The sequence below is a fragment of the Phyllobates terribilis genome, unplaced genomic scaffold (assembly GCF_046119375.1).
Source record: "Phyllobates terribilis strain yellow unplaced genomic scaffold, ASM4611937v1 Scaffold_11__3_contigs__length_659146591, whole genome shotgun sequence".
Lineage (NCBI taxonomy): Eukaryota > Metazoa > Chordata > Amphibia > Anura > Dendrobatidae > Phyllobates > Phyllobates terribilis.
The window spans coordinates 163,401,149-163,423,288 of NW_027362771.1; the positions used below are offsets into that span (position 1 = coordinate 163,401,149).

The 22,140-nt window shown below is 42.6% G+C and overlaps 1 protein-coding gene across 1 annotated transcript; it reads right to left on the reverse strand.

Moving 5' to 3' along the window:
• Positions 1-1,348: 1,348 nt before the first annotated feature.
• Positions 1,349-14,665, reverse strand: SLC35E3 (solute carrier family 35 member E3). The gene is made up of 5 exons (XM_073651769.1): positions 14,080-14,665; positions 7,467-7,577; positions 4,831-4,989; positions 4,676-4,758; positions 1,349-1,974 (listed from the first exon to the last, which is right to left on the reverse strand). The coding sequence occupies exons 1-5, from the start codon at positions 14,464-14,466 to the stop codon at positions 1,788-1,790; spliced, it is 927 nt and encodes a 308-aa protein (XP_073507870.1). The 5' UTR covers positions 14,467-14,665; the 3' UTR covers positions 1,349-1,787.
• Between the last annotated feature and the right edge of the window lie 7,475 nt (positions 14,666-22,140).

The window sequence follows — 22,140 nt, forward strand, 5'->3', positions numbered from 1 at the left end:
CCTGTATGTCCCATATTAGGGGTCTGCTTGCAGAGAAATTTAGTTTTATAAAATCGGTTTTCATCTGCTTGGCGCCCGGGGGACGCCAAGAAATCCCCACCTATCTGCTTAGGAAGTCCAGAAATCCCGGCCTATCAGCTTATTTTGCATTTTCCTCCCCACCTCTGCATGTCATAGGGCCCTGTGATGTGCACTCTTCTCATTGACAGCCCGCACATGCGCAAAGCACCGCTAACATCAGAATAGAATATCATCAAAAGTTTATTTATTTCAGTTCTTCAATACAAAAAGTGAAACTCATTATATATAGATTCATTACAAACACAGCTACGGTTATCCCAGTTGCTTGTGCACCTTTTTCTACCACACTTTTTCCTTCCACTCCACTTTCCATTAATATGCTTGGATACAGCATTCTGTGAACAGCCAGCTTCTTTAGCAATGACCTTTTGTGGCTTACCCTCCTTGTGGAGTGTGTCAGTGACTGCCTTCTGGACATCTGTCAAGTCAGCAGTCTTCCCCATGATTGTGGAGCCTACTGAAACAGACTAAGGGACCTTTTTAAGCGCTTAGGAAGCCTTTGCAGGTGTTTTTTGTTGATTATTCTAATTTACTGAAATAATGACTTGTGTGTTTTCATTGGCTGTAAGCCATAATCATCAACATTAACAGAAATAAACACTTGAAATAGATCACTCTGTTTGTAATGACTGTATATAATATATGGGTTTCACTTTTTGTATTGAAGAACTGAAATAAATTAACTTTTTGATGATATTCTAATTTTGTGAGAAGCACATAGGGGCAGGGAACTTACATTAGTGGCACAACTCCAGCACTGAAATAAAAAAAAACAAAAATGCTGGAAAGGTGCTTTAAATGGGTTGTCAGGTGAAAATAAGAGATCACTTATCTGTGTGATCGACTGATAGATGGTGGAAGTCCAACCGCTGGGACACCCACAGATCAACAGAACAGGACATTGAAATGAAGTGGTAGTGCACGTGCTCCACCACTCCTCCACTCATTCTCTATGGCACTTCGAAGCGCTGCGCTCTGGCTTTTTCTGGCAAGTTTCACTTAGAATGAGTTGAAAGTCGGTGGAGCATGCGCAAGGCCGCTCCATTCTAATGGGATAAAAAGTACCCAGTTCTACCGACTGGTTCTGTCGTTTAGACCTTCACTGATCGAAATGTTATCACCATGGATAAGTGATTGCTTCCCTTCACCGGACAACTGGATGCTTCAGCTAACATTTAAAGTATATGATTGTGTATATTGTTCTTTCAAGTCAGACATTTTCTTTCAGTGGGTTCTGGAAACTGTACAAATCAATAAAATAACTTAAGACTCATGAAATATGAAAAGCTCTTCACATTTATTCAATATGAATACTGATTGTTTGGGGAATCCGTTCATACAAACTTTGAATTTTCACTCATGGAGGTATCAAAGCTTCTTTAGTAGGAATCCAATAAGATTTGTCGCCACTGTAACCATTGGGTCTTCCATCTTAAAGCACTTAACATTTTCTTAAAAATCTGACTAAAAAAATAAATCCTTCATTGACATCAGTAAATTGTAGATATAATAAATCAGAATGCCAACAATTTTAACAAAAAAAATATGTTTAATAGTTCCATGTACATAATCCGGAGACTTTGTATGGTGGCTTGTAATTGTGTCTTCTGGCATACTCCGTATACACTGAACCCGATGTACATGCTCCTTTTGTCAAATGGTTGCAAAAATTGCTTGAATGACAGCACTGTCCGAAGAGGCATGACTTAGGGTCTCTGAACCAGTTTACTTTTACTAACTTCTTGTTCCTTAAGTTTAAGGTGCGTATAAGCTAAGATACCAAGCATTGTGCATATTATGCCAAGTCCTTGATTTAGAGAAAGGGGGTCCTGAAATAGGATGTATCCTCCCAGGAGAGTGATGCAGAACTTGAAGTGTCCAAACATATTGTAGCTAGGATCAAGTTAAGGATGAACAGAACAGTGATAAAGGGTTAAAATGAGAAAACATGATACAACAGAAGCCTTATAACACGGACGACAATAGCATTGCAGTGCCCGGACTGACCAGCGGCTCTCCTTACCCAAGCGAGACAGCATGTATTTCTATGCAGTTGTGACGCGAAGGTCAGGGGAGCTGCCGGCCAGTCCGTGCACTTCAATGTGATCGTTGTCCGTGTTGTACGGCCGTCGGACTGCGCCCTAGCAATTCTTATTTGGGGGTGTTCCTTAAAAGTTAATGTCCTTTCAGATACCACCCTACTCAAAAAGAAGCCACCACTGTGAAAGTCCAATGAATACCCCTTTGACATGTTAAGTGCCATGGAATAAATTGCAAAATAATAATAATAATTCCCAACAAGCAGCTGATTTTTAAGGGAAAGGCATATTACATGCTGACCATGTTGATATATGGCTGCCCTAATAAAAAGGCTTTTAGCCATCAATGAATGTTCCGGATCAGAGGGGGGGGGGGGGTAGCATCAGCTCGTTCAAACTATCTTGGCTGCAGAAATCTGTTGCAATCCATCTGTCAGAAAGGTCTGTCACTTCTGTTTCAATGTGCAATATTTTATCTAAAGCAAAGCTTTCCTTTGAATAGATTTGACACAAGATGGTACTCTGTAATATTCTGCCCACTTTTGATCTGGCGACAGGTCCTCTTTAAAAGCCAAGAGACAGGAGAGGATTCTGTTCACATCTGTATGGGAGATTCCATCATAGGAGCCAACATATTTGACGAAAAACAAGCTCCTTTTCCAGTCAAAACATGGGACACCTTTGCGGAACCAACATAACGAATTATAAGTCTACAGGGTGGAAGGGAAGCTGTTGGTATCCATTTTACAATGGATTCAGCAGAACGTTGGGCCATTTATTTATAAAAAAAAAAGCTACAACTCAGATGTGAACAGTACATATGACTGGTCAAATACAACCAGAAAAGCCCAAAGCTATTTAAAAGGACTTTGCATCACAGGACAAACCCTTTAAAGTGGATCTCTCAACAGATTTCACAATACAAACTGAGGTCTAAGGGGTAACGTTTCTCCTTGTGGAAAGTGACACACCGGCTCTGGCACGTCAAGGTAAGGAGGCTTATTCGCCATGCAATGCTCCTCTGGGAAATTTAATATGCAAATTGCCTCTTCAGAGAAAAAAGAGGACTTGAACTCTATAGCGCCACCTATTGGAAGCAGCAATCCTACAAGTAACAATCAACCTTTTAACTAGTCATGCAATATGACTTCTGATTTGGTTTTTATCATAATACTGCGTACATGAATAAATAGATGTTGCAGACCTGAGGAATCCAGTGTACTTTGTGATAATCCATGTTAAAATGGTTGTATACTCATAATAATTAAATGAGTTCAAGTGTGTTTAATCTCCGGCCCTAGTGACAGCTGCAGCGGGTATTGAGCAGGCAGAGAACTCAGTAGCAGCAAGGAGGGACACTGAGAAGCGGTCAGTTACAGTAAGTGGGGATACAGCAGCAGTAAGGAGTGACAATGAGGAGCTTGGCCTAAATTGGCAGAGATTGAGTTTAAACTTTCAAAAAGTATTATTCAGTCACGAGTTTTCAAAGTAAATTCTACAGCCTCATAAGGACTACGAAATCTAATAATGTATTCAGTCGGTATTGTAAAATCTCTCTTCTGATACAAAAAAATTTAAAATACAAACATGAATATATTTGCTTGCCTATATAGTATATACATTGTAATTCTGACAAATTTTAATCCAGCAAGAACCAGTTGCATTTAAACGGTTATAACAGGCCCCATTCACTTCGCATCATGACATGTACTGAAGCCATAACAGAGCCTAACACTGATCCAAAATACTTATTATTGCTTTTAAAAAATAAAAAAAAAAAGTTGTAAAAGCTGTAGCCGTTAATACCCAATCTGGTCTAGGCTGCTCATTAGAGATGAGTATTGGAATTGAATTGCACTAAAATTTTACAAAAATTTGCATTCACCAAAATGCATATATATATTATATATATTTTTATAATTCACTTCTGAACTGAAGTTGCTGCCAAGCAGCCATTCTTCTGAACCGTAAAGGGCCATTAAAAGATTAAAAAAAAAACAAAAAAAACCCACTTCTGCTACTTATACTGTCCTACCATTCGTCTTTCTAACTGGGTGCATCATCTTATTACGGCTGATGGGCGCGGAATTCTGGGCCTCTTGACGCCATGACGGTACTTCCAGCTGTGATGAGGACGGAGATGGTTCTGTGCATGTGTGCCGTGACGTGATCTAATGTGCACATGCGCAGAACAGTCCCAAGCCTCATTAGAGGCCAAAGTCCTGATCTTTCACTAAGAGTCCCAGGGATTTCAGTGCTTGTGGAGGGAATAAGAAGATAGGCAATTACTGGACGGGTGATGGTGAGGAGCAGAGGAACCTGAGGTGAGCATACATTTTTTACATACTACGTTTATTATGGTCTGAGGTATGGAGAGAGCCTAGAGCATAATAAGGGGTATTCAATTCCCGGAAAAATACTTTTCTACGAATCGAATTTCCTGGAAAATCTGTGCAATCTGGACAAATTCTAAATTTGACAGATCTGCTCATCACTACTACTCATTACAGTCAGGAAAAGGTTTACTACTGAAAAAAGTGGTATAAAAAGGATACGTCACAGGTGAAGTATTACCAATGATCCAGTAGATAGACAGGTTTACAGTAAACGCAATAACTCCAGAGAGGATCACCATCACCTGTAACAGAGAACAATTATGTAACTAGATCCAATAGGGAAGGCGATTCGGACAAAAATAAATAAAACTCACCACGGCTGTAGATGACCATGGTCCAAATATCCCTCCTTCACCAATGATAGGTTCAAAGAAAGGTATAACAGAGAGCAGCATCCCAGAGGACAGCGGTGCTTGGTAGTACAGCAGCTGCATAGAGTTCACCTGCAACTCGTGCTGTTTGGCTCCAACCCACTACAGGTAAGTGAGAAATCCAGATAGGAAATCAAATAATAATGTTAGAATAGAGGGAAAATTATTACTTATCTGATCACTCCATTAAACTTCCAGAGAACAGATCATTTAGAAGAAAAAGCAATGACATCTTTTCTATTTGGCCCTAAGTTGGCAGACAAGGAAAAATACACACTCAATTTTTAGAAGTAGTATAGCTTATGTATGTGCATCAGTGTGGCTAGAGGCTTGGATGGCAGCATGGCAGACTCTGGGGCACAAAATGCCTCCCTCAGGCGTTACTGGTACTTGACAATTGTTTGGCCTTCTGTCTTGATTGGTGAGGAACGTCTCTTCTTCATTAGATTGTATTACAATGCACTGCTCACCACTACGTTTTTTGTGCCATTTTTTATACTCTGAAGAAATCTAGATATGGGGAACAGAGCACAATAGGATGAGAATGGGTAAGTGCTGGTTACACTCACCTGGTGGAGATGTGACTGGCACAACTCCTATGTAGGCATGAAGAAAAACCGCTGCTGCCCCGTGGCTGCTGAATAAATCCTTCAGCATGATGGGTGGACTGTGCGGCTGGAGTAAACTGATTCTTCAACCATGATGATAATAAGGTTATTTTATTCACTTATAAAATAACCTTATTACCATCGTTGTTGAAGAATCAGTTTACCCCAGCAGTGCGGCCCACCCATCGTGCTTCATCCAACTGGTTCCAATTTTTTTTTTATACTTTTTCAGCATTTCAAAGACGTGTATGTATGCAAGTAGCCCTAGACTAGAGAGACCGTTTTCTTTCAGCTTAAGAAAAGCGAATTTGAAAATTATTAAAATCACATGGGTCCCATATACTACATGCACAGCTGTATGGCAGCGCCAACATTTGGACACAGAGTATATCATACTGATATAAGAACAACATCTATAAGGAGTTTGTATGTTCTCCCCATGTTTGTGTGGACTTCCTCCGGGTTCTCCGATTTCCTCCCACACTCCAAAGACTGATAGGGAATCTAGATTTTGAGCCCTATTGGGGACTGTCATGAGGAAGTCTGTAAAGGAATTAATGGCGCTATATAAGTGAGTAAAATAAATGTGTTGCAGAATAACCCCATTAAGACATAAAGGGGCTGTTCATTAAAACAATGCCTAATGAAATGTTGAGGCCCGAGTGCCCCAGACTAGCAGCTGAATTTGCTGGGGAATGCATTGGCCAGCCAGGTACTGTATGTAGTATTACACGGAAGCCATTGAAATTCATGTATACAAAGATGGCTGGAGTCCGCCAGATCAACTTTATTCCTCCCGGCAGCGTTCGGATTTCAGTTATGGAGTGGCGCCGGAATTGTTTCAGTCACCACTCTGTGTATATAGTGCGACGGCTGTAACAGTGCCCCCGGCACTAACTGAGAGCATCTCAGCATTAGGGCCGGCTGTCAGTCAGTACTGCGGGCGCTCTATACACAGAGCAGCAACTGAAACCGTACCGGCGCCACCCCATCACTGAAACCTGAATGCTGCCGGGAGGAATAAGTTCTAAGTGCAGACGCCGGGCAAGTTCAGAACACTACCTGAGGATTAACCCCACGTCTGCAGGAGCGTTTTTTTTCACGTGACAAGATCCCTGTAATGGGCTGTACTGGGTGTTTTGTCATAGTGTCCTTCATTTTACCAAAAAACGCCAATCTTGACATGGTCTCTAACAAAGATAAGACCAGGTAACTACGGCTTATGAAAAATCTAAGTTTTTTGGTTATCACTAGTGATGAGCGAGTATGTTTTGTTCACTCTTTTGTAAGAAATAGACATTCTTCACATGTATTAAAGCTGTCAAACCGTCGCAAATCATGCACACGGGAGTGATTCAAATATATCACCGAGCAGCTGTAACTACTCGGTGCTCGCCCGAGTATACTCGGCGAAAGGGTTAATAGAACATACTCGCTCAATACTAGTTATCACGTGATGATAGTGATGTAAAGTCAGGTTACGGGGAGCTACTGTCAATACTAAGTTCTCTTGTATTCTGTTCTCAGCTTTACTCCTCAACGTTCTTGAGGGTGCAATGACAACCATTATTTTTTCTCAAACTAATATTCATTCCGTTATTTTTTTCACTTCGGCAATTTTGTTTGCTACACCACAAGTGCCAGTACTTTATCGAATAACTCGTGTAAATAATATTGCCATGTTGTAAGTGTTTAGTTTGTGACTGTTCTGGGGTGGCACAACGCCATCTGGCGTCCCTCAGTACACGTCTGTAGTCTGCTAGCTGTGGCTCTTCAGCTAATATGAAGTACCTGCACTAGCAATCAGCAGCTTTCATGGCATTTATACATTTTCAATTTAAGGCCATGTTGTTGCTATTTTGAACTACAGATTTACTACAAAAAGTTTCAGATCTTTACAAGATCCAAAAAAATAGATCATCAATATATGACAATACAGACAAATAAAAGAAAAATAGCGGAGCTACAAACCACTTGGTAAAGAGATGTGACCAGAACACCCAGGGAAGCGAACACCATTCCCAAGACATTAAACTTCACATCGTAATAAGAGTTCAGGAAGACGCCCAAAGTAATAGGAACCTGCAAGAAAAGGAAAGAAGCAAAGAGTTCAAAGGAATATACAACTACATTCACTGTAGAAGGAAAAAAAGACTGACAAGTAGGTTTATCTTGGTTTTGCTGGATGTCCCATTGTAGCGGGTGGAACTTTATGCACAATGTGCATGGATTTTTCTAAAGAATCTACACCACCCGACTTGTGGCATTTAACAACTATCAATCAGCTACATGTTTACTGATCGGCAATCTTAGAATAGCCTGTTTAACTGGATGACTGTACTTACAATTCGCAAAGAAAGATCTGTAATAGATCGTTCTGGAAGCACAGGCTGCCATTGTTCTCTACAGTATTGATTGTGCTGTGCGAATAGGCTGCCATTGTTCTCTACAGTATTGATTGTGCTGTGCGAATAGGCTGCCATTTTTCTCTACAGTATTGATTGTGCTGTGCGCAAAGGCTGCCATTGCTCTGTTTGCACAGGGTGATGCACTGCAAAGAACAATGATCTTTTGGGCAAACAAAAAGATAATGTCACTCGACAAATGACAATTTACTCGTTAGTCAGGTGATCAGCAGCCTGTTTACCACTATACAATTATTGGGAAAACAGTTCCTGAGAAAGCTCGTTCGTGATAATTGTGCAGTGTTAAGGTTTTTTTTCAGAAAAAAATAAGAAGGGTTGTCTAAAAACATTACCAGTGTTTTATGGTCAGATGCAGAGAGTTGTAAAGTTAGGCCACAGCCCCACTATCAGTATTTGGCCAGTTTTTTTTTCTCAGGAGTGGGAGCCAAAACCAGGAGTGGGTGATAAATGCAGAATTGGTGACTTGTATCTATTATACCTTTTCTCTGATTGTTTCTTATCTGGTTTTGGCTCCATCAGAGAAAAGGTATAGTAGAAATTCTGCATTTATCACCCACTCCTGGTTTGGGCTCTCACTCTTGAGAAAAAATACTGACCAAATACTGATAGTGGGGCCATGGCCTTAAAGGGGTTTTCTGACTTGGAAAAAATAAATTACAGAAGGAATCGGTGGTTAAAATGTAATAAGAGATTGTATACCTACTTGCTCTAACCCCTATAGCTCCAGAGCAGGCTGCCCCGGTGGTCTCAGATGTGACTGAAAAACAGGATGTCAATTTTCTGTCCTCTGACTTATTGAGCCCTGTGATTAGCTGCAGCGGTCAGGTGAATGGAACTGAAAAACCTTTTGCAGGTTTTCAGAGGCAGTAACTGCTATGTGTAAATAGCAAATGTATAAATAGACAAGTGGGTGTTAACATTCCCTTTTTTAATCGGCTCAGTCAGTTTAGCATGTACAATCATTGATGTTGATGTCACTGTGTACAGACACACCTCTTTCACAAGCAGGATGGTAACACCCAGTTGCCAATTTATACAATCATTCTCAGGAAAAGAGTGGAATGGCATACACAATGAATAGATGATCCAGTACTTATTGGGGAATACAGTATTTACTAGAAAGATATGTATTTGACCATGTTGTTAAAGGGGTTATTCAATATTTATATACTGAAGCCCAATTCTTAACATAGGTCATGAATACCAAATCAGAAGTGGTGGTCGCGCAACACCGGCGCCGATCAATTCTCGGTGCCAGATGTTATCAATTGCAGAGAGGAACAGCACAGCTCCGTCAACTGTATAGTGGCCGCAGTGGGTACTACAGATACACCCTAATTAATTTGAATAGGGGAGGATGTTCAGTACCTGACTGCAATACTGCTGATGGAACAGTGCAGCTCCGTAACTGATCACATCCTGCCACCGATCTAGTATTCATGACCTGCCTTAAAAAAAGGCTATCAATATAAAAAGTACCATACAACCCCTTTAACTATTCAGAGTGAATGGTCACCTAAAATTATATATAAATATGCAATATCTGACCCACAGGTAATATTAATTCAAATGCCACCAGCATTTCAGTGGATATCAAAGATGTCAGTCATCTTCCCCCCACAAGGCTACAAAAGAATCTGCTCATTTTAAATTAATTCCATGAAGAGAGCATAGGGAAACGTTATTACTTCTGCAGATATACATCATTTCTCTGTGCTGTGTGGGTGCAATGTTCGGTTCATCAGTGAATGTCATCTTTCAGACTAGAACTCTGGTTCTAAACAGTGCAATCCATTGACCATGTTCTCACTGTACAGAATCTGTCCACATTTACATCCCAAATCCTGTGTGAATCCATAGAAACTCCAATGGCAATGCATATGAAGGGGTTTGTATGTACTATTAACATGCTCTGGAAAAAACTGCACTCAGAAAATCAATGATGACTTCTGCAGCATGTCCATTCCCAAATAATCTGCCACTTATTAGCTCCACTGAAATGCAATAGAGCCAATCTCTACCACTAGTATTCAGACAGCCGACAAACACAATCCGAGACGGACCATGATATCAGGATCAGGCGCCAGTATCCTTACCCAAACTCAACATCCTAACATATACCTATGAGGCTTTTGAGTTGGGACAGGAGACACGCAGCTAGTTGAGGATCATCGTCAAGCTAGGACATCTGAATTTGGAGTTACATTTTGTACTTTATTAAGGGCTCATATACTCGAATCTGTAGCAGACAGATATGGACAACCCAAAGATAATATTTATTATTTCAATTTTATGGTGCGTTCAGACGGACCAATCTCGGCCCATTAATGAACGCCGATGGTCTATAGAAAAAATGAAAGGCGCTCATTTACTGGTCTCTTTACATGGGCCAATGAGTTCTAATGGGAACAGAATGATCATCAATACAATCATTCTGTCCCAATTCAGCATCAGGTTATCGGCAGCACATCTCGTTTACACAGGACTATGTGCTGCCGCCAATAATGATGATGGTTATGCCGGAATAAACAATCAGCTGATTAACGAGTGTTTTGCTCATTTGTCGGGTGATTCGCTATCAAACACCACTTTATACAGAAAATCCAGTTCAACAGACTTGTGAACAATTTTTTTTCTTTATTCACCAAAAAAGTGCTGAGAAGAGGATAAAACAGAATCAGCAATGCAAGTTACATGATATGTGACAGACGCGTTTGAGGTGACAGCACACTCTTAATCAGGGTGCGCAGTCACCTGAAATGCGTCAATGTCGCATAGCTGGATTTTCTCCTGTTTATGTGATCGCTATACGCTTTGATGCAGAATTTCCTGCGCTCCGAACACCAAAGGATGTCTTCTACGGTAAGCTAGACTTATATTTGTACCAATTTATATACCCAACTAAAAGCCCCAATTCATCATTTCTTTTGCACCTATTTTTTGGAAGCACAAAAGTGGTTCTAATAGTGACATTTATGTTGCCTTATTATTTAATATGTATTTTTTTTCCAAGTTAGGTTAGTTTCGGACCACCCCTAACATTACATTAAATAGACATTTAGGATTAAATCTAAATTTATTTTCCAATATACATTAAAAAGTCCCCATTGTTCCCTCACTATGCTAGCTAACTGCTTTTTGTATGCTCAGTAGGATCTTGTTACTGTTCAATATGCACAATGACAGTGAGACAACTCGTTGGCTCTAAAGAGAATTGACGAGCTGGCAAGAGAGCGCACTGTCAGTGAACATTGTAATGAAAAAAAGTGAGTACAGGAAAAGCAGAGACTAGCCCCACCCCCACAAGTGACATCACTTACGGGTTGGGGCTGGTCTTTGCTTGCTCGTTCTCTCCTTACAATGCGCACTGACAGTGTGCTCTCTTGCAAACTTGTCCCTTCTCATCAGAGCCGCCGAGTTAGCACACGGTCACTGTGCATATTACACAGTGACAAGCTCCGGCTTCGCATCTGTGCATGCTTAGTAGAGCGGGGACTAGCCCAGCCCTGAAATGGAGGTCACTAATGACACTTCGTTTCAGGGTGGGGGCAGAGGCTGTGACAGTGATTGCAGCCTGTGCCGCTGATGACTGCTCGGTTAAGTATCCCACCATGCATTAGGAGTTCTCAAATGAATGGTTAAACAGCAAAAAAAAAAAAAAAAAAAAAAGCAGTTAGATAGAGATTTTTTTTTTTTTTTTAAGTATACTAGAAATAGATTAGATTATTACATTAGATATTTAGGGTTAAAACGTTGGGTTAGTTTCAGACCACCCCTTTAACTTTACTTGGTTTTGTCTTTTTTTATTTTATTCATTAATATGGTTGTGGTTTCCCTTACACAGACTTTTTAGGACATTTTGAAAAGACGCAAAATTTTTGCACATTTGTACTCCTACGCCTACTCCTACTCGAGCACAAAATCTATAGAATTTTATTTTTGTGCAGGTGAAGACAAAAGGTTCGTTTGCATGAACACATAGCCCTTCAAATGATGAACAGAGCGATGGTAACTAATGACCAGTAAACGATGCCAGACCTGTGTTTATATAGGAAAAGGATCGTGAGTGGAATGGTACGAGCGATCGTTATAGCGTAACATTGTGCACTGTGTTCACACAGACAGATAATCAGAAGTGTAGGTTTGTTCAACGTTCAAATCCCATAAGTGATACTATTTATTTCTAAGACATAAATTCATAAAGCATTGCACAAACAAAAATATAATCTAATTAAAGAGAAAAAAAAAATTCTATAATCACAAATATATAGTCATTTTAGTTCTCCAACTGCTACTGAACTATTTAAAGGGAACCTGTCACCAGAATTAACACTATTAACCTGCTGATATGCGGTTAATCTGCAGGTTAATAGCGTTATTATGGTGTCGGACGCCTGCACACAGCCGGGAGACAATGAACTTTATTCTCCCTGCCAGCATTCGGTTTCAGTCATGAAGGCCCTGACTGACAGCTGAGCCCCAATGCACAGCAAGTGTCAGTAGGGACAGGGAGACTGTTACAGCGGCCGCTCCGTATTCCCAGAGCGATGACTGAACTCACAGCGCCCCTATGACTGGAACCAAATGCTGGCGGGGAGAATAAAGTAAAATTTTCTCCCCACTGCATTCGGCTGCGTGCAGGCGCCGGGCAGCATAATAACGCTATAACCTGCAGGTTAACAGCGTTATTTCTAGTGACAGGTTCCCTTTAATGCCTTGGAACATGGTAACTGAAAGCCTTACCTATATAGGACTTGAAATTCCACTTTTCCTTTTGGTTGGTCAAATTGAACGATCTCCATTTGCATTACACAATTCTCGAAAGTTAAATGAGAATTTAATTGCTTGCATAAATGATTTAATGCACAATGAATGAGCAGTTAAGGACACAATTATGTCTCTCGTTAACAGAGCCCCCAACTCATCTACAATAAACAACAAGAATCAACTGGCACAGCTGACCATATTATAAAGTGTATGGGCTTCTCAGCATAGTGTGATAACAGATCTCCAGAAAACAAGGCACCAATCCATTGTTTTACTTATCTTGTACTGATCACTTATCAGGGTATGTTAAATCGCCAGTAGAAAGTCTGCAGAGCCAGATGATTCCGGTTGTATCTCAGATTATGGGGAACTCCTGACTACCTTCATTGAGACGTTGGAGGAAAGAAGGAGCCTTTGTTCATATTGCGTTTTAGGCTACTATCAGCAGCTCAGAGTCAAGAATTTGCTCTGACTGGGCTATTGACTTTTTTATGCTGACTGTGTCACTCTCTGTTGGACATAGTTTTTGGCACTATCAGCCTAATTGAAGCTGGCACCAAAGTACAACCGACCATAAGGATTAGGCAATCCAAAACCAGACTTGCAGGATGTGCATCTCCTATTAGGGGCTCCCATACATGTTAGAGAGTCCAGGAAAAAAGGGGTATTTAGTGTTAGCAAGCCATCCACCACAAAGCAGCACATTATGCATTAGATGAGCCCAGCTAAACTACTGGAATTATTGGAAACAGATGACGGGCACATCAGGCTACATCTGCATATCCTATGTTTATACCCATATAAAACTGAACATTTTTCTCTCCAGTGTCACCCGTCATTGCATCATTTTTTTTTTCTAATCCGTTTTTAAAAACCAAAGCAGTTAGACTGTCTAAACTTTTATTTATCCATTGATTCTTAACAATGGATTAGTTAAAACTCAGATGGAAAACTAAAGTGCAAAGCACATCTTCAGTGTGTCACCCGTCTTACACGAATCCCCATAGACTTTAATGGCGGAATCAGATCCCCATAACAGATGAGAATAGGACATGATCCAAGTTTCATAGACAGGAGACACGGACCCGTTTAATTATTTTTTTAAACTGATGTGTGTATGAATCAATTAAACTCTCTGAGCTGAGCTTATTTTCGCAGAAAACATACAGAGCCACAGAACTTTATTGATCCATACACGTTAGTTTTAATAATACGTAAAACAAATGTGTGAATGTACCTTTCCACTAGCGGAGCATCTCTGGACTATTCACCCGTGACTATACCCGCTGGAATGGATATATATATATATATATACACACACACACATCGTTAGTGTAGTGTTGCCAGGGATGGCACAGGTACAGGACACACGCAGTACGGTAGACACTTACCAAGGTGAGCTTGATCCGGAGGGAGAACGTCTTTCCATACCACATGGTCTGGATGAGGATGATGACGGGCGTAGTCATAACTTTCGCCAGCTGGTAGGTGCCTATGGTGTTGTTCTGGAGGGACAGGTTGGTGAAGACCACAAAGCCACAGAAGCTGAGGGCAAGGAGCAGCACCTTAGAGGCAGGAAGGCTCTTGGGGCAGAAGACCCCAAATCTCTGGCACAAATACAACCCAAACCAGGTGACCACGAAGTGCACCAGTGTGAGGCTCATGTTGGGGAAGCCATGATGGACATAGATCCACTTATTGATAAACACAATGCAGATTGAAGCCAGTAGGTTTACCAGGAGGCCGGCAGCTATCCTCCAGGGAGTGGATGCAGGCATGCTGACAGCAGGATCCCAGCACTGAGGGCAAAGAGCAGGTATAGCACGTTACCCAGACCGCAGGGCACAGAGGTGAGGAGGCTGCAGTCAAGGGGACAGTCACATAGCGGAGCACTGATAGCAGGGCAATGCAGGAGCCGGCGTAACTGTGCTCACTACCGCCCCGAACTGCCACTCAAGCTCAGCGCATGCGCAGCACTGCCACAACTGGACACGTCACAGCGCTTCATTCACCGTGAATACAAGGCGGGGCTGCCACCCGCAGAGTTCATACTGCCCAAACTAAAGATGGCGCCTCTCATCCACAAAGCGAGCACGTCCTGCCCGAAATAAAGATGGCGCCTCTCACCCGCAGAGCAAGCGCGTTCTGCCCGAACTAAAGATGGCGCCTCTACGAACTATTAGTCAGGCGGTGAATGGGCAGGATAAGTGGCGCCTGACAATTATTCCAGCTAGGAATATTAGGTCACGTCTATGTGCAGAGATTTCAGACATTTTTTTGCCATTCCGTTAACCCCCTTTCCATTTAGTTAAATTTTTTCCTCCTTATCTGTCAAGAGCGATAACCTATTTTTAATTTTCCGTGCTTGTAGCTGTATGAGGCCTTGTTGTTTGTGGGTCAAGTGAGTTATAGTTTAGTTTTACCATGCAATGTACTGAAATACATGAAAAAAAATAGCCAAGTTTTGTGAAAATGTGAACTGATTTTTTTGCTGTCTTGTAAGACCCATCATTTTTTTTTTTTTTTTAACTTTTCTTTCGATGTAGTTGTGTGAGGGCTTTGTTTTTTACATATCGACTTGTACCATTTTGGGGTCCAATCTTCACATTTTATTGCATTTTTTGGGGAGTGGCAAACAAAACCCTCAATTCTGGCGTCTCGATTTTCTTTATAGCGCTTACAGGTTGAATAATTTGATATGTTGATAGATCAGACTTTTTCAGATTTGGCAATACCAATTTTGTTAATTTTTTTTTATTTTGTAACTTTTTTTTTCTGTGGATTTTTTTATTTATTTTATAATTTAAAAAACACTTATTTTACTTGATTCTTAACTTTTTAGTCTCCATCAAGTCTGCTATTATTTGATCACTTGTGCTGCAATGCTTTGTCAAGTTGCGATGGTGTGCCCACCAGAAGTTACACTGGAGCTCGCTGTGTACATTAACTCAGCCAGCACATGCCCTGAATGAAACGGACTCCGCTCCTGAGCGTGCCCCATTCACTTGCACCCCAGCCTACCTAGGACATAATAGTTCAACCTATGTTGTGAATTTGCATGTTTTTACATATGGAAGTAGTGGGATGATTTTATAGATTCTTGTCCCCCACTAAAAATGCTAAACTGTCATACATCCTATATCCTTTTATCATTGTGAATGGTGAGAAATCTAGCGTATAAGCGATAGGCAATCATGGACTGGGGATGACTTCTTCCAGGTGCATTAACACCCCCCCAGTGCACTTCCAGAGTGATTTGCATATGGCTTCTATACTGAGGTTCTCATGACTGGCATAATGGATCTCTACTTAAAAAAAAAAAAAGTATAACTTTTATTGGTGTAAAGTCACCTATATGATCGTACCACTACTTCCATATGTAAAAACGTGCTGACCGTTTCCATTTAGTGCATGTTTTTTTTTTCTACATTATTTGAAAATGTGGGACATATGGTAAAAAAAAAAAAAAAAAGCTGCATGCTTGGGTTGTTATTGCCTAACCTATCAATGTGAGTTGCTGCCCCTTCATGAATGGAGCGGAGGATACACATGTGCATAATTCACTCCAATTATTGTCTATTGGACTGAGGAGTGCAGTGCTCAGCTAGTTCCATAGACAATGAATTGAGCAGAGGTTGCACATGCAGCCCTTTCTTTAATGGAGCAGATGTGCGCAAGCCCTGTTTTTGGGGCTCTAAAGACCTGAACTCAGGGTCCCAACAGTTGGACTCCTGGTAATCAGCAAGTTATCTCATACCTTGAGAATAGGGGATACCTTTTTGTTGGAGGGGGGAGGTAGACGATGGATAAGCCTTTAAAATTAAGCATTAAGATACACAGGGTCGGACTGGAGCTTCGGGACACCGGACGATTCTCCAGTGTGCCCGAGTCCTCAGGGGGTCCCCGAGGAAAATGTACTTCTCCCGAGCTGCACCTATTCTTTGGAATGCTCTACCCCAAGAAATTAGGATGAACCACAATTTACACAGTTTTAGGCGCAACCTAAAAACACACCTGTTTAGGGCGGACTATCACGTTCCCTAATCAAAGTCCTTTTATATTCTTATAGCCCATCCCTTATTTCTCCAAATATAAGTCTCCACTGAACCCAAAAGCACTACAGATACTGGCTGGTGATGAGCTGATGCAGCCTTTATCCATCCCTCATCCCCTCAAGATGGCTGGACCATCAGTGTAAATAAGCCACTGTACTTTGTGTCCCCCCACCTCATTGTAGATTATAAGCTCTTACGAGCAGGGTCGTCATTATTTTTGCTTTAATTATTGTATTATATTTAGCTATGTTACTTATGGCTGTGTGCCCACGTAGCATTTTTCAAGCGTATATGCTGCGGAATTTCCGCAGCGTAAACGCTTGAAAAACGCATGTATATCCGCACCCCATGGTCCCCAATGGGATTCCGCAAGTTCTATGCACATGCTGCGGATTTTTCCGCAGCGTTTATGCCGCGTTCAAAAATCCGCAGCATGTCATTTAATTTTGCGTTTCCGCAAGCGGAATTGCCTTTGTCCAATGCATAAAAAACGCAAGGCAATTCCGCATGTGGAAAACGCGTGATAAACGCGCGAAAAATGCGCGATAAACGCGTGCGGAATTCCGCATGCGTTTTTCCGGGAGAGGACTTGCATTTATGCAGCAGAAATTTTCTGCTTCATAAATGCAACGTGGGCACATAGCCTAAGACTGTTGAATATGAACCTCTGAATTGTAAAGCGCTGCGGAATATGTTGGCGCTATATAAATAAAGATTATTATTATTATTATTAGAGGGGGTCCGCTGAATTCAACTGAATGTGCATCCTCGGACGCACATTCAGTTGAAATGTATTGTGGTGCAGAAAGTCTGCACCACAATAGTTAGCATGGCCACCGACCTATCAGAGGCCGCATTGATCAAGAGAATGCCAAGAGTGTGCAAAGCAGTCATCAAAGCAAAAGGTGGCTACTTTGAAGAACCTAGAATATAAGACATTTTCAGTTGTTTCACACTTTTTTGTTAAGTATATAATTCCACATGTGTTAATTCATAGTTTTGATGCCTTCAGTGTGAATGTACAATTTTCATAGTCATGAAAATACAGAAAAATCTTTAAATGAGAAGGTGTGTCCAAACTTTTGGTCTGTACTGTACATATCCATCCACAGTTTAGATCTGTTGTTACAATTATCTGTTTGTTGCCTCAGCCTTATCAGTGAAGTGTTGGCAGTACTCTAGAGTAAACTGCTGAGAAACAAGTAGACATGAAATCTAGATATAATATCTGTTACTATATTGTTGCAAAATGCATAGCAGATCTAAGTAGAACACACATACTTATGCGTGTTACAACATATTATTTTGGAAAGAAACAAAGTTAAGCTTGTTTTCATTTTATTTTCACATAGATTTTAGCATATATTTTGCACTGAAATATGCATGACAACCATCCACAAACTGCCTGTTCTATAAGCTCCCAGGAGAAAATGAACTTTATTAGGACCAAGAGACGGAGATCTTGGCGCGCTTGGGAGTGACTCTGACTGTCAGGGCGCAACCGGTGCACCACTGGGCCTATTGCAGTGACAAACGTCCCAAATGTTCGACCTCCTACACCTGGTCCAAAAGTGGTTGCAACCTGAATCTTCCTCCCCAGCACAGATGGTGGAGAGGGTCATCATAGACCGGTTCATACACTCCCTGGGTTGCCCAGGGAGATCCTCATAATGCCGATGACCTGGTGGGGTTGGTGGAAAGGTACCAGGCGGTAGAGAGTTCCTTGGGGAAGCCAGGGATCATAGCATCTCCATACTGGGGTTCCCAAAAGGGGGACCGACACCCAAAAGAGGGGTTAGTGAATGGAGTGCAAGTGACTGCTCTGTTAGGCCCGGGGAGTTTGGTAACCCTAGTGAGGGCCACAATTCCTCATCGACTGGTTCCAGGGAAAAAGCTTGGGGTCCGTTGTATCCATTGGGACGCTAAGGACTACCCTGTGGCCGACTGGTCATAGACACAAAATGTGGCGCCGAGTCCCATGAGGTGGGCGTAGTCAAGGACCTATTGCACCCTGTTATAATAGGGCGGGACTTTGCCTTGTTTTGGGACTTGTGGGAGAAACGAAGGAAGCCAGGACAACAACCAGGTCGCTCCTGAAGAAACCTCATCACAGGCTCCCGCCGACGGGTTTCCTTTTTGTGTACTTGTTGGGGATGAGGGTGAGGGTGAGGGTGAGGCAGCATCCCCGGAGGCCAACATCCCTGAGCTGGAGGTGTTTGGGGGAAACTTTGGAACCGCCCAGCTCAGAGACTTGACTCTAAAAGGGGCGTTTTATAATGTCACTGTCCTGAATGGTGTTGCTCAAGAGCCTGGGGCTGACACCCGATATCTGTACTTTGCCGTAAATGGGTAATCGAGCAGTTACTAGTGCCAGGGCCGTACAGACGCAGGGTGTTAGATATGGCCCATGCACGTGTCTTGGGTGGTCATCTGGGGGTAGAAAAAACGAAAACGCAAGAAAGGATCCTCCAGAGGTTGTATTGGCCCTAGTGTCACCGAGAAATAATGAATTATTGTAGGCCCTGTCCCACCTGTCAGCTGACCTCCCCGGGGGCTCACTTCCGTAGCCCTTTAGTGCCATTGCCTATAATTGTGGTCCCGTTCGATCGCATCGCCATTAATCTAGTGGGACCCCTGGTCAAGTCTGCCAGAGGTCATCAGTACATCCTGGTGGTACTGGACTATGCTACACAGTATCCGGAGGCCGTACCACTACAAAACTCCAAGTGTATAGCCCGGGAGTTGGTCCCTATCTTTTAAAGGACGGGGTTGCCTAAAGAGATCCTAACGGACCAAGGGACTCCATTTATGTCAAGGGTAATGAGGGAGTTGTGCAAGATCCTACAAATCACACAACTCAGGACCTCAGTCTACCACCCACAGACAGATGTCTTGGTGGAGAGGTTTAATAAAACCTTGAAGGCCATGTTGAAGAAGGTAGTAGAGAAAGACAGCTGGGACTGGTACTGTCTACTGCCATACATTCCTGAAGCGCACCGAGAGGTAATCTCGAAGGAGTTGAAGTACATGCTGAAGCTAGGGGTCATCGAAGAGTCCAAGAGTGGCTGGTACAGTCCCATAGTCTTAGTGCCTGAAACCAGATGGAGAATGTCGGTTCTGCAATAACTATAGGAAACTGAATGGGGTCTCTAAGTTTGATTCGTACCCAATGATGAGAGTAGATGAACTAATTGAAAGGCTAGGGTCGGCCAGGTACATTATCACCCTGGACCTCACAAAAGGGTATTGGCGGATTCCTATGTCCCAAGAGGCCAAGGAGAAAACGGTCTTTTCAACACCAGATGGGTCTTACCATTACATCAGGATGCCATTTGGGTTGCAAGAAGCACCAGCTACCTTCCAGAGAGCCATGGACCGGATCCTAGCTCCCCACAAGAAGTATGCTGCAGCCAACCTGGATGATATCATGATCTACAGCCAGGATTGGTGTAGCCATCTGAGCAAAGTCCAGGCGATATTTGATGCTCTACAGAAGGCAGGGTTTTCCATCAACCCGAAGAAATGTGCCATGGGCATGGAGGAGTCCAGATATTTGGACTATGTCATAGGTAGAGGCGTGATAAAGCCCCAAGTAAATAAAATTGACGCGATCCAGGGTTGGCCGCAACTTCTCACAAAAAAGCAGGTCAGAGTGTTCCTGGGCATCGTGGGCTACTACCGCCGGTTCATCCCTGACTTCACCATGACAGCCGCCCCTTTGACAGACCTCCTTAAGGGGACAAAATTGGCTATGGCTAAGTGGTCTCCAGAAACCGAGACGGCCATCCAGGAACTCAAGCAAGCCCTGTGTAAACAGCTGGTGTTGGTGGCACCAGATTTCTCAAAGGAGTTTGTGGTCCAGACGGACGCGTCAGATGTTGTGCTGGATGCTGCCCTTCACAAGAGATGAACAGCGAAGAGCACCCCATAATGTATTTAAGCTGGAAGCTGATGTCTTAGGAGAGAAATTACTCCATAGTGGAGAAGGAATGTTTGGCCATCAATTGGGCGCTGGGCACCCTAAGATACTACCTCTTAGGCAGGAAGTTCAGGCTGGTGTCAGACCATGCCTTACCATGCCTCGAGTGACCAGGTGGTTTCTAGCTCTTCAGTAGTTCAGCTTCCAGGTAGAGCATAGGCCTGGGAAACTGCATGGCAATGCTGACGCATTGTCAAGGATCCACTGTATGTTATCAGAAGGTGCCAAGCCCCCTGGCTTTTGGCAGAGGAAGGGGGTTATGTAAGATGGCCGCCGGGCATGTCCTTGAGGGGAGATATGTATCGCTGAGGTTGGTAGCTTCAGTGATGTAAAACCGGGAAAGCATGCTCCAGCTCACATAGTGCTGAGAGGGTTAATAGAGCGTATCAGGGCCGGTTTTTATGAGCAGTCATAAGAGACGGGAGGGGTTGGCTGCTCACATATCCCCACCCCAGGGCGTGTGTATAAAATGGAGACCGAGTGTCTCATTTAGTGTCTGTGGCGGGAGGTGTGGAGACCTCCAGCGTGTCTGTGCTAGAGGATACTGACTGTGAGCGGGCGAACCCACAGTATTGTATGGACTAGTTATTTTCCTGTTTTATTATTTTGTGCTGGACAAGGCTGTCTATTGTTTACCTTGCAAGTGCGGTTTGTTTGGTCTGAATAAACCTGCCTTTTACATTTTTAAGAAACTGACTCCTGTGCCTACCTCAAAAGCAGCTGAGTGAGTACCAAACCCTACACTGCGTTCAGTGTCCCCATCGGGGTTGGAGTCCGAACCCTCCGCAAAATGGGATTCGGGCATATGCACCAATGGGGGCATTGACTATAATAATGCAGAGTCACCGTGTGCTCTGTCGTGCATCATTATCTGCCATATACGCCTATTGGAGGCGGATAGCAAGACAGCCGCTGGCTTTCAGTCAGCATCAGCGTGCTGATTCGGCTACAGTCACCACTCACTATACTGTGTGTGAAGGCTGTAAACACAGCTTGGCACTTTGACAGCTGGGTCTGCAGTGCATCAGTGCATAGCCACCTTTCTAACTCTATTAACCTGAAGATTAACTCTATATCTGCAAGATAATAGCATTATCCAATGTGACAGGTTCCCTTTAAAGGGGAATGTGTCATGATAAAATGTTGTGTTTTACCTTTTATTTTTTTCATTTTGTTTCTGCAACCACTTGGGCTCCCATTATTTGCTGGTGCATGTTTGAGCACAACACTTACACTGCAAATACCGCAATCCCTGGCCATTATAGACTGCGATCGGTGTCCTACTACATCTCCTATACTGTGGATGCCTCAGTAGTGAACTGGGCACGCCTGCTGTATTTAGCAGCCAAGGTTGACTGGAGGTCCAGGCAACGGTGGTGACCACAGGTCGGGTTGCCTGATATTGTAGTAGTTCTACT

What these genes read in the sequence shown, in the direction of transcription:
- SLC35E3 (XM_073651769.1), bottom strand. Translation starts at nt 14,466, where the DNA reads ATGCCTGCATCCACTCCCTGGAGGATAGCTGCCGGCCTCCTGGTAAAC. An exon ending in TCCGGATCAAGCTCACCTTG is followed by an intron (nt 7,578 to 14,079) that starts GTAAGTGTCTAC and finishes CTTTTCTTGCAG; the next exon opens with GTTCCTATTACTTTGGGCGT. An exon ending in GGTAATACTTCACCTGTGAC is followed by an intron (nt 1,975 to 4,675) that starts GTATCCTTTTTA and finishes ACTTGATCCTAG; the next exon opens with CTACAATATGTTTGGACACT.